The sequence below is a fragment of the Ranitomeya variabilis genome, chromosome 6, assembly GCF_051348905.1.
Source record: "Ranitomeya variabilis isolate aRanVar5 chromosome 6, aRanVar5.hap1, whole genome shotgun sequence".
In the NCBI taxonomy this organism is placed as follows: domain Eukaryota; kingdom Metazoa; phylum Chordata; class Amphibia; order Anura; family Dendrobatidae; genus Ranitomeya; species Ranitomeya variabilis.
In genome coordinates, this window is record NC_135237.1 from 350777907 (window position 1) to 350792834 (window position 14928).

The 14928-nt window shown below is 41.3% G+C and overlaps 1 protein-coding gene across 5 annotated transcripts in view; it reads right to left on the reverse strand.

Moving 5' to 3' along the window:
- The window catches only part of DTNBP1 (dystrobrevin binding protein 1), a 234886-nt gene that overhangs the window by 122286 nt on the left and 97672 nt on the right, over window positions 1–14928 (reverse strand). For 4 of the 5 annotated variants that reach the window (XM_077269927.1, XM_077269923.1, XM_077269922.1 and 1 more), the window contains 2 exons: window positions 12619–12751; window positions 2178–2200 (listed from right to left, as the gene is read on the reverse strand). The exons of the other annotated variant lie outside the window; for it this stretch is intronic. In XM_077269927.1, coding sequence (XP_077126042.1) covers window positions 2178–2200; window positions 12619–12751 — 156 coding nt within the window. The remainder of the gene's footprint in view (window positions 1–2177; window positions 2201–12618; window positions 12752–14928) is intronic. 5 annotated transcript variants of the gene reach the window in all.

The window sequence follows — 14928 nt, forward strand, 5'->3', positions numbered from 1 at the left end:
ACCGGCAGGAAAAAAGCCTGCATCTCATACCTGCCCATATGTTGGGACTCCATATTGAGAAACCCCTATGCACTTATGGTACGTATACCTTACAAATGTATGTTATTCAAATGGATAGCTTGTAAAGCTTAGTATGCATTTTTTTCTATCAAGCGTAAAACCAACAAATACTCACTGGAATTGTATTTCCAATAGGCCAGTAACATCAGCAGGAAATACACAGGCACATCCAGCTACAAGGGACAAGCCAACCCGAACAAATCAGAGCTGGGCGGGATAGACTACTGCTATTTCTCATAATTAAACTTTAATTGCCTCTAGTTCTTCAGCTTTAATGTACCATGGGCAATTATAGGAGATATTAGCAGAACAAAGGTTTTAGAGACGCACAGTCGCTTCTTATAACGTGTTTAAACAAAAAGGTCCATCATGGATGTTCTGTCTCAAAACGTTATGATAAAAGTAAGATGAAAGCATCTCCAATTACCCACACAATACAGTAAGGACAGCAGGACTACATGCAGTAGACAGATATAAGTCATGAGTGGAAACACTGTGGATACTGGAAGTATACAAAATTCTTATGGAATCATATGCAAACAAGATTGCCGGGTAAAAATCCAGTTACCGTATATACTCATGTATAAGAAGAGTTTTTCAGCGGAAAAAATCCCCCTCTGCTTATACTTGAGTGATGGTCCCACTTACGTCATTTTTCGGACTATAAGACGGAGCGGCAGAGGTTACTGTGACCGCTAATAAAGATCAATGAATAGTAACTGCTCCACACGACTATAGTCCTGGCGTGAGGAGCAGTGAGTATTCCGGCAGCTGTCCTCTGCTTGTAAGCAGCGCATGACATCACATGGACTTCCTTGTGAAGTCAGTGTTCGGTGTCCGTGGTGTAGGTGTTCAGTACGGAAGCTAAACTTTACTGTTCGGGTTCACCCATCTCTAATTACAATTTCTCTTTATTTATTAAATTATTTTTTTCTTCAACTCGTTAGTGCAGCTTTCCACCATCATCTATTCTCAAAATGGCATTTGAGAGAGAAGCATGTGACCAGACCTGTCAATCAGCTTCCTCCAAATGAAACAACTCATTTCAATCTATAACGCATTTTAAAAAGAATCAGTCACTTGGTCAATTCTGTGACATCTGAGAACAGCAAAAAGTGCAGACTCTGATTTTAACAACGGGTCACTTATAGGGTTTCTTGTAGTTTTGACAAAACTGTGCATAGGGTTAGACTGAGGTTCCATTTATGAAGAACACCCCCCCAATCCGTCATGTCATTTTACAAGGTTAGCCATCATATTTCAACATTTCTAAAAAATACAAAAATTGAGTAGAAGCCGCAAATAGAATAGTAGGGTATTTCAAATCATGAGTATATCTAATCAAGATAGACTTTAGTGCTGAAAGTCTCAAGCTCCATCCCGCAGACTCAGATAAGTGAATGTTATAGATTATTTCTTACTAACGTGACCTTTTCTTTAAAATAGCTCATTAGGATACTAACAAGAAAAAAATCATTTCATTGAACACTCCCTACAGAATCAATCAGTAGCCAGCAACATTTATTGCTTCACCAACAGGACTGCGATGATAAGAGGTCATCTCTCCTGCTTTCAAGTGTACCTGTCATCGGGTCAAAAATGGAAAGGATTAGCTCCTATTTCATTCCTGCTGCTCCTTTGGAGAAGTCTTTTTTTTTCCTTTTACATCTGCCATACAGTTCCAAACATATGGGCCTTTATCTGTAATGGTAATTTTAATGCTCTTACCAAGAGGGTATGGCCCACAGGATTCTTAGGGGGCATGTCTTTAAGCTGCTCTGTATTACCACCCTGTGACCATCGCCTGCTTGATAAAGACCATATAAATTAACACTAAAGAAAAGGGCCCATATCTCTGGAACTAGGATCTAGGATTTGTGGCGAGGCGCACAGAGAGGTGTACATCACTCCAGATTCATGAAGAGGCATATGACTCCAGACCATCTCCTCAACAAGATGAATTGGGCCCAAGATAGTTTTAATTTTATAGATTATCACAATGCCTTTGGCAACAGGAATATAAGGACTAGAGAAAATGACGGAATTGATGGTGAAGGATTTAGAGAATGGGTGCACTCAAATTGAGACTGCAAAAATGAGGATATAAAGATACTTACCCTTTACATTTTCAAGCTCTTTCCTACAAAAAAAAAAAACAAACACAAGGGCTTGTCAGAACACAGACCATGCTTTTCACTATTTTTCATACCTACAATGTATACATTAAAGCAGACTTGCAACAAGACATTTACATAAGGCTTTACTATACTGTATAAGAAAAAGGCAAGGCCATCATCACCGACAAAATGTACAAACCAATGAGCTGAGTATACAACGAAAAAATTACTGGCAAACAGACAAGTTGAGAGATAACAGACCCTTTTTAAACATCAATAGAAATAATTATGGGGAATTTTTCCTATGAACTCTGTTTTGTGCAATTCTTATTTCTCCTCGAAATGTATGGATAATATTGACAACTGAGTCAACCAGTTTTCCTGGTTAAAGGGAAGTGTGCCTCCAAGGACAAATCTGATTGGACAGTGTGGGTAAGCAGGGACACCCCCACCTGGTAACACCCCGATGTTAGCATATATTCATTTATAGTTCTCAGTTCTGTTATAATATGATCCAGAACTGGTATTTTATTAGAAACATTTATTTAGACTAATCAGGAGAGAGGACAAGCCCTCGTTAATCAGTAGTAGTTATTTCTGTATTTACACTTTGCCACTGATGCCCAATGCACACAATCCACTTTTGCAAGCTAATCACAAGGTGTCCAACCGCTGAGATCCTCTCGATGATCAACGGTAATGTGATTGGGAACCACAAAGTAAGGCTAAGTTCACACACAGCAACTAAAACCATGCCAACACGCAGATCTTTGTGGTGTTCAAACAGACTACAATTAAAAGCAGTTTGATTGTCAGGAACTAAACAGCTAAGAAGCTGCTCAACAATAGGACAGTTACAATCAAGCATGGTCTCAGAAACAACGCTGGAACCCAGCCTCGCCACTCAGCTTCTCTGCAACATCATCACAGGGTAAATGAAGCATTTCAGTTATATTGAAAACACTAATGTAATGTACAAGCAAGACCTCCAGAGTAATAGATGCTATTTGTCACCACTCTTCATGATGAGGTTCAACAATGAGGCCTGTGACCCTACTACCAGACTATTATTGCAAAAAAATGAAATGTGAGTAGATAAGCAAAATAACCCCTTCCCGACCTGTGGCGCCATGTAGGCGTCATGAAAGTCGGCGCCAATTCGACCTGTGACGCCTATGGCCTATGTGGCGTCATGGAGGGATCGCGTCCCTGCAGATCGGGTGAAAGGGTTAACTCCAATTTCACCAGATCTGCAGGGACAGGGGGAGTGGTACTTCAGCCGGGGGGGGGGTGGCTTTGCCCCCACGTGACTACGATCGCTCTGATTGGCTGTTGAAAGTGCAACAGCCAATCAGAGCAATTTGTAATATTTCACCTATGAAAAGTGGTGAAATATTACAATCCAGCCATGGCTGATGCTGCAATATCATCGGCCATGGCTGGAAACCCAGTGATCACAGTGATCAAAATAAAAAAAATAGTAAATGAACCCCCCCTTTATCACCCCCATAGGTAGGGACAATAATAAAATGAAGAAAATATATTTACTTTTCTTTTTTCACTAGGGTTAGGGTTAGAAGTAGGGTTAGGGTTAGGGTAAGGCTTTGTGCACACGTATTCTGGTCCTCTGCGGATGTTTCTGCAGCGGATTTGATAAATCCGCAGTGCAAAACCGCTGCGGATTTATCGCGGTTTTTCTGCGGATTTCACTGCGGTTTTACAACTGCGGTTTTCTATAGGAGCAGCTGTAAAACCGCTGCGGAATCCGCAGAAAGAAGTGACATGCTGCGGAATGTAAACCGCTGCGTTTCCGCGCAGTTTTTTCCGCAGCATGTGCACAGCGTTTTTTGTTTCCCATAGGTTTACTTTGAACTGTAAACTCATGGGAAACTGCTGCGGACCCGCAGCTGCGGAAACGCTGCAGATCCGCAGCGTTTTCCGCAGCATGTGCACATACCCTTAGAATTAGGCTATGTGCACACGGTGCGGATTTGGCTGCGGATCCGCAGCGGATTCGTAGCAGTTTTCTATCAGGTTTACAGTACCATGTAAACCTATGGAAAACCAAATCCGCTGTGCCCATGGTGCGGAAAATACTGCGCGGAAACGCTGCGTTGTATTTTCTGCAGTATGTCAATTCTTTGTGCGGATTCCGCAGCATTTTACACCTGTTCCTCAATAGGAATCCGCAGGTGAAATCCGCACAAAAAACACTGGAAATCCGCAGGTAAAACACAGTGCCTTTTACCTGCGGATTTTTCAAAAACGCTGCAGAAAAATCTCGGTTGGAAATAGGATTAAGATTAGGCTTGTGGTTAGGGTTAGGGGTGTGTTGGGGTTAGAGTTGTGGTTAGGGGTGTGTTGGGGTTAGGTTTATGGCTAGAGTTGGGATTAGGGTTAGGGGAGTGTTTGGGTTAGTGTTGGAGTTAGAATTGAGGGGTTTCCACTGTTTAGGCACATCAGGGGTCTCCAAACGCAACATGGCGATTCCATTGATTCCAGCCAATCTTGCGTTCAAAAAGTCAAATGGTGCTCCCTCCCTTCCGAGCCACGACGTGCACCCAAACAGTGGTTTACCCCCACATATGGGGTACCTGCATACTCAGGACAAACTGGGCAACAACTATTGGGGTCCAATTTCTCCTGTTACCCTTGTGAAAATAAAAAATTGCTTGCTAAAACATCATTTTTGAGGAAAGAAAAATGATTTTTTATTTTCACGGCTCTGCGTTGTAAACTTCTGTGAAGCACTTGGGGGTTCAAAGTGCTCACCACATATCTAGATAAGTTCCTTGGGGGGGTCTAGTTTCCAAAATGGGGTCACTTGTGGGGGGTTTCTACTGTTTAGGCACATCAGGAGCTCTGCAAACATAACATGATGCCCGCAGACCATTCCATCAAAGTCTGCATTCCAAAATGTCACTACTTCCCTTCCGAGCCCCGACATGTACCTAAACAGTGGTTCCCCCCCACATATGGGGTATCAGCGTACTCAGGACAAACTGGACAACAACTTTTGGGGTCCAATTTCTCCAGTTACCCTTGTGAAAATAAAAAATAGCGGACTAAAAAATCATTTTTGAGGAAAGAAAAATTATTTTTTATTTTCACGGCTCTGCGTTATAAACTTCTGTGAAGCACTTGGGGGTTTAAAGTGGTCACCGCACATCTAGATTAAACCTCCCGTGGAACTAGTTTCCAAAATGGGGTCACATGTGGGGGAGCTCCAATGTTTAGGCACACAGGGGCTCTCCAAAAGCGACATGGTATCCGCTAACGATTGGAGCTAATTTTTCATTCAAAAAGTCAAATGGCGCTCCTTCCCTTCCGAGCCCTGCCGTGTGCCCAAACAGTGGTTTACCCCCACATGTGAGGTATCAGTGTACTCAGGAGAATCTGCCCAATAAATTTTAGGATCCATTTTATCCTGTTGCTCATGTGGAAATGAACAAATTGAGGCTAAAAGAAATTTTTTGCGAAAAAAAAGTACTTTTTCATTTTTACGGATCAATTTGTGAAGCACCTGGGGGTTCAAAGTGCTCACTATGCATCTAGATAAGCTCCTTGGGGGGTCTAGTTTCCAAATGGGGTCACATGTGGGGGAGCTCCAATGTTTAGGCACACAGGGGCTCTCCAAACGCGGTATGGTGTCCGCTAACGATTGGAGCTAATTTTTCATTCAAAAGTCAAATGGCGCTCCTTCCCTTCCGAGCCCTGTAGTGCGCCCAAACAGTGGTTCCCCCCCACATATGGGGTATCGGCGTACTCAGGACAATTTGTACAATAACTATTGGGGTCCAGTTTCTCTTTTTACCCTTGGGAAAATAAAAAAATTGTTGCTAAAATATCATTTTTGTGACTAAAAAGTTAAATGTTCATTTTTTCCTTCCATGTTGCTTCTGCTGCTGTGAAGCACCTGAAGGGTTAATAAACTTCTTGAATGTGGTTTTGAGCACCTTGAGGGGTGCAGTTTTTAGAATGGTGTCACTTTTGGGTATTTTCAGCCATATAGACCCCTCAAACTGACTTCAAATGTGACGTGGTCACTAAAAAAAAATTGTTTTGTAAATTTCGTTGTAAAAATTAGAAATCGCTGGTCAAATTTTAACCCTTATAACTTCCTAGCAAAAAAAAAAAAATGTTTCCAAAATTGTGCTGATGTAAAGTAGACATGTGGGTAATGTTATTTATTAACTATTTTGTGTCACATAACTCTCTCGTTTAACAGAATAAAAATTCAAAATTTGAAAATTGCGAAATTTTCTAAATTTTTGCCAAATTTCCATTTTCTTCACAAATAAAAACAAAAATTATCGACCTAAATTTACCACTAATGTGAAGCCCAATATGTCACGAAAAAACAGTCTCAGAACCGCTAGGATACGTTGAAGCGTTCCTGAGTTATTACCTCATAAAGGGACACTGGTCAGAATTGCAAAAAAAGGCCAGGTCATTAAGGTCAAAATAGGCTGGATCATGAAGGGGTTAATGAGACAAATGCTCAGATTCATCAAAGTGTCTACAACCAAAAAACTGGAGTACAACGCTTGGAAAAATATGACATTTTGTGCGACAAAGTAGCGCATACATTTTGCTGCTTTTGTTTTTTTACACTAGTTTTAGGCAGCTCCACCCAAATGGGCAGAGCTAGAGGAGCCAGAGAGTGATGGGTCATGCCTACATCCACCCATCAAATTCCGCAAAAGTGGTGGCGTTTTTTACACCTGAAATGTACTCCAGTCCCTGATGATTTCCATTATCATAGCTGGTTGGATAAATGAAAGCAGTAGCAATATCGTAGTAGCAAAGAGTGCAAATCCAGCGATTTCAATACAGTTCACATGTAGATATGATGCAAAAATGGCAGTAATCCATGATTCAAGTAAAAAGAAAAAGTTCTGCTTTTATTAGCACATTGGTTATAGCAATGTTTCCATTCCTGTTGGAACCTTTTTTAAGCCATCCAATTGTGATACAAGAACATTTAAATATTATCAACACTGGAAATCTGACAGAGGTCTCTAAATCCAGAGCAACAAGCACAACAATGGTTCAAAGATGAAGAAAAAAAAAAATCACATTTGTTAGGGATTATGTGGCAGAATTTACATATAGAACAAAAAAAATTACAAAGTGGAATGATCTCACTTCCTGCCTTATTGTAGCAGATCTAATCCTGTGCACAAAGCACAAGTGTTCTCTAGACAAGTGGAGGCTAATTTTACCAGAAATTAGAAGCATTGCAATTTCAGCTCTTTTAGGCCAGGATACAATTAGTAGGTAAAAACCATTGTGGGGGAGGTTGAACATTGACAATGTCTCTGCACCTGAGTTCTATTACACTGAAGGCACATGTTTGTAAGACGGTATAGACAGTCATTTTTTAGTATAATTGCTTACTATATACCCTTTAATTTTGCACAAGGAAGCATTTAACATGTACTGTACAGTAAAAACGAAAAATTAAAAAAATACATGGATGGATTCTTCAATGAGAGAAACGTTTGGGATCATGCACATTAAAGAGCAGCACGATGGCTCAGTGGTTAGCACTACTATTCTGCAGAGCTGGCGTTCTGGGTTCAAGTCCCCCCAATAAGTCAATCTGCAAGGAGTTTGTATGTTCTCTCCGACTTTGCGTGGGTTTCCTACAGGTTCTCTGGTTTCCTCCCACACTCTAAAGACATACAGTGGGTATGGAAAATATTCAGACTCCTTAAAAAAATGTAACTCTGTTTCATTGCAGTTTGGTAATTTCAAAAAAGTTCATTTTTATCTTAGGCTAGGGTCACATTGCGTTAAGGCAGTCCGTTTAGCGCATAGCGCTACGGACTGCGCTAACGCAATGTCCCAAAAGGGATCGCGTTAGCCGATCCCGCTAGCGCAGATCCCCGATCTGCGCTAGCGAGGAACGGGCCGCGAACGTCACTCAAATGACGGCACATCGCTAGCGCACGCCCAATTACAGGCTATGGCGGCGTTGACGGACTACGTTAACACCGCGTTATGCCGCGGTGTAACGTAGTCCGTTAAACGCGGTCACATAACGCAATGTGACCCTAGCCTTATTAATGTACACTCTGCACCCCATCTTGAATTAAAAAAACAAATGTAGAAATTTTTGCATATTTATTAAAAAAGAAAAACTGAAATATCACATGGTCATAAGTATTCAGACCCTTTGCTCAGACACTCATAATTAAGTCACATGCTCTCCATTTCCTTGTGATCCTCCTTGAGATGGTTCTACTCCTTCATTGGAGGCCAGCTGTGTTTAATTAAACTGATAGGACTTGATTTGGAAAGGCACACACCTGTCTATATAAGGCTACGTTCACATTTGCGTTGTGCGCCGCAGCGTCGGCGCCGCAGCGCACAACGCAAACAAAAACGCGGCAAAACGCACGCTAAAACGCTGCGTTTTGCGCCGCATGCGTCGTTTTTGGCCGAAAGTTGGACGCAAAAAAAATGCAACTTGATGCGTTTCTTGCGTCCAACGCTTGCGGCCATGCGGCGCAAAACGCAGCACAACGCATGTCCATGCGCCCCCATGTTAAATATAGGGGCGCATGACGCATGCGGCGCCGCTGCGGCGCCCGACGCTGCGGCGCTGACCGCAAATGTGAACGTAGCCTAAGACCTCACAGCTTACAGTGCATGTCAGACCAAATGAGAATCATGAGGCCAAAGGAACTGGCCAAGGAGCTAAGAGACAGAATCGTGGCAAGGCACAGATCTGGCCAAGGTTACTGCAGAATTTTTACAGTACGTGCGTGTGTGTGTGTGTGTGTGTGTGTGTGTGTGTGTGTGTGTGTGTGTGTGTGTGTGTGTGTGTGTGTGTGTATATTATACACACATACATATACACACTACCGTTCAAAGAGTTTAGGGTCACTTAGAAATTTCCTTATTTCTGGAAGAAAAGCACAGTTTTTTTCCAATGAAGCCAACATTAAATGATTCAGAAATACACTCTATACATTGTTAATGTGGTAAATGATTATTCTAGCTGCAAACGTCTGGTTTGTAATGCAATATCTTCATAGGTGTATAGAGGCCCATTTCCAGCAACCATCACTCCAGTGTTCTTATGGTACTTTGTGTTTCCTAACTGTGTAAGAAGGCTAATGGATGGTTAGAATACCCTTGAAAACCTTTGTGCAAGTATGTTAGCACAGCCAAAAACAGTTTGGCTGATTAGAGAACCTATAAACCTGACCTTCCTTTGAGTTAGTTGAGAATCTGGAGCATTACATTTGTTGGTTCCATTGAAATCTCAAAATGGCAGGTAAAAAAAAGAACTTTCATGTGAAACTCCACAGTCTATTCTTGTTCTCAGAAATGAAGGCTATTCCATGTGAGAAATTGCCAAGAAATTGAAGATTTCCTACAACGGTGTGTACTACCCTCAACTGGCAGCTTCATTAAATAGTACAAGCAAAACACTAGTGTCAACATCTACAGTGAAGAGGTGACTCCGGGATGCTGGCATTCAGGGCAGAGTGGCAAAGAGAAAGCCATATCAGACTGGCTAATAAAAGGAAAAGATTAATATGGGCAAAAGAACACAGATATTGGCCTGAGGAAGATTGGAAAAGTGTTATGGACAGACGAATCCAAATTTGAGGTGTTTGGATCACACAGAAGAACATTTGTGAGCTGCAGAACAACTGAAAAGATGCTGGAAGAGTGCCTGACGCCACCTGTCAAGCATGGTGGAGGTAATGTGATGGTCTGGAGTTCCTTTGGTGCTGGTAAAGTGGGAGATTTGTACAAAGTAAAAGGGATTTTGAATAACGAAGGCTATCACTCCATTTTGCAATGCCATGCCATACCCTGTGGGCAGCGCTTGATTGGAGCCAATTTCATCCTACAACAGGACATTGACCCAAAGCACACCTCCAAATTATGCAGGAACTATTTAGGGAAGAAGCAGGCAGCTGGTATTCTATCTGTAATGGAGTGGCCAGCGCAGTCACCAGATCTCAACCCCATTGAGCTGTTGTGGGAGCAGCTTGACCGTATGGTACACAAAAAGTGCCCATCAAGCCAAATCAACTTGTGGGAGGGGCTTCTGGAAGCATGGGGAGAAATTTCTCCAGATTACCTCAGCAAATTAACTGCTAGAATGCCAAAGATCTGCAATGCTGTAATTGCTGCAAAGGGAGCATTCTTTGACGAAAGAAAAATTTGAAGGAGAAAATTATTATTAAAAATCTTTTTTCGAACCTTGTCAATGTCTGGACTAGATTTTCAATTCATTTGGCAACTCATTTGATTAATAAAATTATGAGTTTTCATGGAAAACACAAAATTGTCCTGGTGACCCTAAACTTTTGAACAGTAGTGTATGTATATATTATTATTTTTTTTGTCGCTGACATCTATTTATCTATGTATGCTATGTGTATATATCTAATCTATCTGTTCTATTCTAACCTGTCACTCTGTGGTTTAACTGTACGCAGCACATGAATTGCCGGCTTTTATTCTGTTAGAAACATTAAAGCAGAGAGCAGCACTTACACAATAATGGTAGTTGGGTGCAAGGCTTCACGGGTTCATACCAGTCCTTATATTAGAAGAAAAATCAAGAAGCAGAACACCATCATCTTAGTGAAAAAAAAAAAAAGCTATTTTAATGGCCCATTTGTGCGAGACGCTGCGGTATAAGTGATTAGGAGACTTTACTCTTCGGGTCAGTGGAATTACTGCGACACCAGATTTAGATCCTGTTTTTCTGTTTGGCTGCTGTCACACACTTAAAAAAAAAAAAAAAAAAAAAGGTTTTGCATCTCTATATTTTGAAAGCTATAAATTTTCCATATTTCTGCCGACAGTCATGAGAGGGTTTGTTTTTTTGCGGGAAGAGTTGAAGTTTCTTTGGTACCTTTTTCGGTCACATTTTTTGATCGCTTTCTATTCTGATTTTTGGGAGACAGACTGAACAAAAACCAACAAATCAGGAATCGTAGTTATTTTTCTGTCATTCTGCGTGTGGTAAAAGTAATAAGGCAGCTTTATTCAGGTCAGTACGATGACAGTGATACCTCATTTATATTGTTTTAGTATGTTTTGGCACTTTTTCACAATAAAAACTATTTTATAAAAAAATTGTTTTTGAATCGTAGTCTGAGAGAAATAGCTTTTTCACTTTTCTACTGATGGAGCTGTATGGCAGCTTGTTTTTTGCATGACTGACATTCTTGGCAATACCATTTTTATTTACATTTGACTTTTGATTGTGTTTTCTTCCACTTTTTGTTAGGCGGTATGACGAAAAAGCATATTTTTTGACACTTTTTTATGGTGTTAAAATATATGTAAATACATCATATTTTTACAATTTTTTAGAACTTTATTTTTGTAACTTTCTTTTACCTTATATCAGGATGTAATATCAACTTTACAGGGTATTAGATCAGTCTCTTGCACACAGGCAGAAGGCACATTGGGTTATGCTCTGAGCAGGAACTTACAGGCCATCGTACCTAGGTGACCTGGAGGCCATCTTTTGGCCAGGGGTCACCATGGAGACCACTGGCACAATGCAATCGTGTTGTGCCAATTGGAGCAGAGAGGGAGCTACCTCCTTCTGCTATGCCGATCGATGTTGCTGTCACTATTCACTTTGTCATCAGAGGCTAGCACCGATCGTGGACGATACCGCACCGTCAGCTATGATGCATAGCTGTCACCAAGTGATAGCAGAACCAGTGCAATCATCGTGCCGTACTCCTACAGTGGTTTGCGGGAATGCACTGCCATACACGTACGGCGCATGTCCTTAAAGGATTAAAGAGAAAGTAGTTTTGCGTGAGAATGATTTGGATAAGACTCATCACAAATCCATTATGTAATCTACACTGAACAGCTTTTGATTTGAGATAATATTCTATAGATCTTGTCCACATATTATGTGGAATGCTACTATATAGTGCCTCAACATCAATCGAGGTAAAAAAAAGAAAGTTTTATCAGCAACTGTGACACCATCCAGTTTCACAAGTAGGTCAGCTGTATCCCTAATACATGAGGGCAAAGAGACAACAAAAGGGCACAGAACCTTGTCAATGTATATCACGTTCTGGCTGCTTGAATCGTCTTTGTGGACCTTAGAGAGTGCATAGAAGGTGGCGATCGCTTTTCTCCAAGCTTTTTTATCATACACACTGTGCAATCTCTATATGTAAAAATACATCAGGAATCGGACATTATTAAAAGTGGCTATTTTACACAATTTATTAAGAATGGCTTCCACTGTGCTCGCTATTAGACATTCAGGAACAATACTTACAAAAGGGTTTGTCCAAGTGCTTATCATAATTTGCTTCCCTATTATATAGCTGTGGCAGGGAATCAAGGTAATTGTGTCACACTAAACAACATATATTGGAGAAACTGGAATATTGTGAAATGTATTGTGCTGGTTAACACCAACCTTTTCTTTTTCTTGTAGTTTTCTAGCTGCCTGTAGTGCATTTGCTGGTAGCTCTGAAATTCACATTGCTCACATAGTTCCTCCAAGTCTGCCAAGCGTTTCTCAACATCGACAAAACTTCCTTCTAACGAAACTGGTTAAGCAACAAAAAAACTGTTACAGACAAGAAGGTAAACTGAAAATACATATGGTACATAAAGAAAAAAAAATGAGGAAGCTGTAATGTCCAGAAATGCTATCTACCTGCAGACAATAGGCTTAATCTGTAGGTAAGTGGCGTTAAAATCATGTTAGGAATTCTCCCTTGAGCAGCAACTACAGGGAGAAAATTTACTTCTACCCTCCCTCCAGCCATTAAGATGGTGCAGGGAGCGGTTACAGCCACCACTTACTACTGTGATTGGCTGTAATCACTCTCCATAACATTGACAGCATGCCACACACACACTACAGTGCAGGATGTCAAAGTGATGGAGAGGGATTACAGCGCTCTCACTGTGTAGTGTGCAATGACTGCTCACTGCACCACCCAGATGACTGGAGGACAGCAGTTTCAAGGAAAATAATGCTTAGTTTTCTACCTGTAGTCGTGGCTCCAGTAAAAACAGATTTTAAAATTATTTACCTGCTAGTTAACCCTGTATCTGCAGATCAATAGTGTTACAAGACATGACAGGTTCCCTTTAACCCCTTCCCGACATTTGACGTACTATCCCGTCGAGGTGGGGTGGGCCCGTATGACCGCCGACGGGATAGTACGTCATAGCCGATCGGCCGCGCTCACGGGGGGAGCGCGGCCGATCGCGGCCGGGTGTCGGCTGCATATCGCAGCTGACATCCGGCACTATGTGCCAGGAGCGGTCACGGACCGCTCCCGGCACATTAACCCCCGGCACACCGCGATCAAACATGATCGCGATGTGCCGGCGGTGCAGGGAAGCATCGCGCAGGGAGGGGGCTCCCTGCGGGCTTCCCTGAGCCCCCCGCAGCAACGCGATGTGATCGCGTTGCTGCGAGGGTCTTACCTCCCTCCCTGCCTGCTCCAGACCCGGATCCAAGATGGCCGCGGATCCGGGTCCTGCAGGGAGGGAGGTGGCTTCACAGAAGCCTGCTCAGAGCAGGCACTGTGAAGCAGCCTGCACCTCTCGCAGATCGGTGATCTGTCAGAGTGCTATGCAAACTGACAGATCACCGATCTGTATTGTCCCCCCCTGGGGCAAAGTAAAAAAGTAAAAAAAAAAATTTCCAAATGTGTAAAAAAAAATAAAAAAAAATATTCCAAAATAATGAAAAAAAAAATATATATATTATTCCCATAAATACATTTCTTTATCTAAATAAAAAAAAAAAACAATAAAAGTACACATGTTTAGTATCGCCGCGTCCGTAACGACCCCACCTATAAAACTGCCCCACTAGTTAACCCCTTCAGTAAACACCGTAAGAAAAAAAAAAAAAAAACGAGGCAAAAAACAACGCTTTATTACCATACCGCCGAACAAAAAGTGGAATAACACGCGATCAAAAAGACATATATAAATAACCATGGTACCACTGAAAACGTCATCTTGTCCTGCAAAAAACAAGCCACCATACAGCATCATCAGCAAAAAAATAAAAAAGTTATAGTCCTGAGAATAAAGCGATACCAAAATAATTATTTTTTCTATAAAATAGTTTTTATCGTATAAAAGCGCCAAAACATAAAAAAATGATATAAATGAGATATCGCTGTAATCGTACTGACCCGAAGAATAAAACTGCTTTATCAATTTTACCAAACGCGGAACGGTATAAATGCCTCTCCCAAAAGAAATTCAGGAATTGCTGGTTTTTGGTCATTCTGCCTCACAAAAATCGGAATAAAAAGCGATCAAAAACGGTCACGTGTCCGAAAATGTTACCAATAAAAACGTTAACTCGTCCCGCAAAAAACAAGACCTCACATGACTCTGTGGAGCAAAATGTGGAAAAATTATAGCTCTCAAAATGTGGAGACGCAAAAACTTTTTTGCTATAAAAAGCGTCGCTGGTTTCACACTTGCGTTTTTGTCTGCAGCGTTTTTTGCACAAAAAAACGCATGCGTTTTTTCCCTATATTTAACATTGAAAACGCATGCGTTTTTTTTGTACACGTTTGGTCGCGTTTTCAAACGCATGCGGTTTTTTTCTGCATGCGTTAATTTTCAGAAATACAACCTGCAGTATTTTCTTGCGTTTTTAAGCACATGCGTTTGTTTGCGTTAAAAACGCATGCATTTTTATCGAAAAAAAAACAGAAAACACACTGAAAAGCCACCCACCACCATC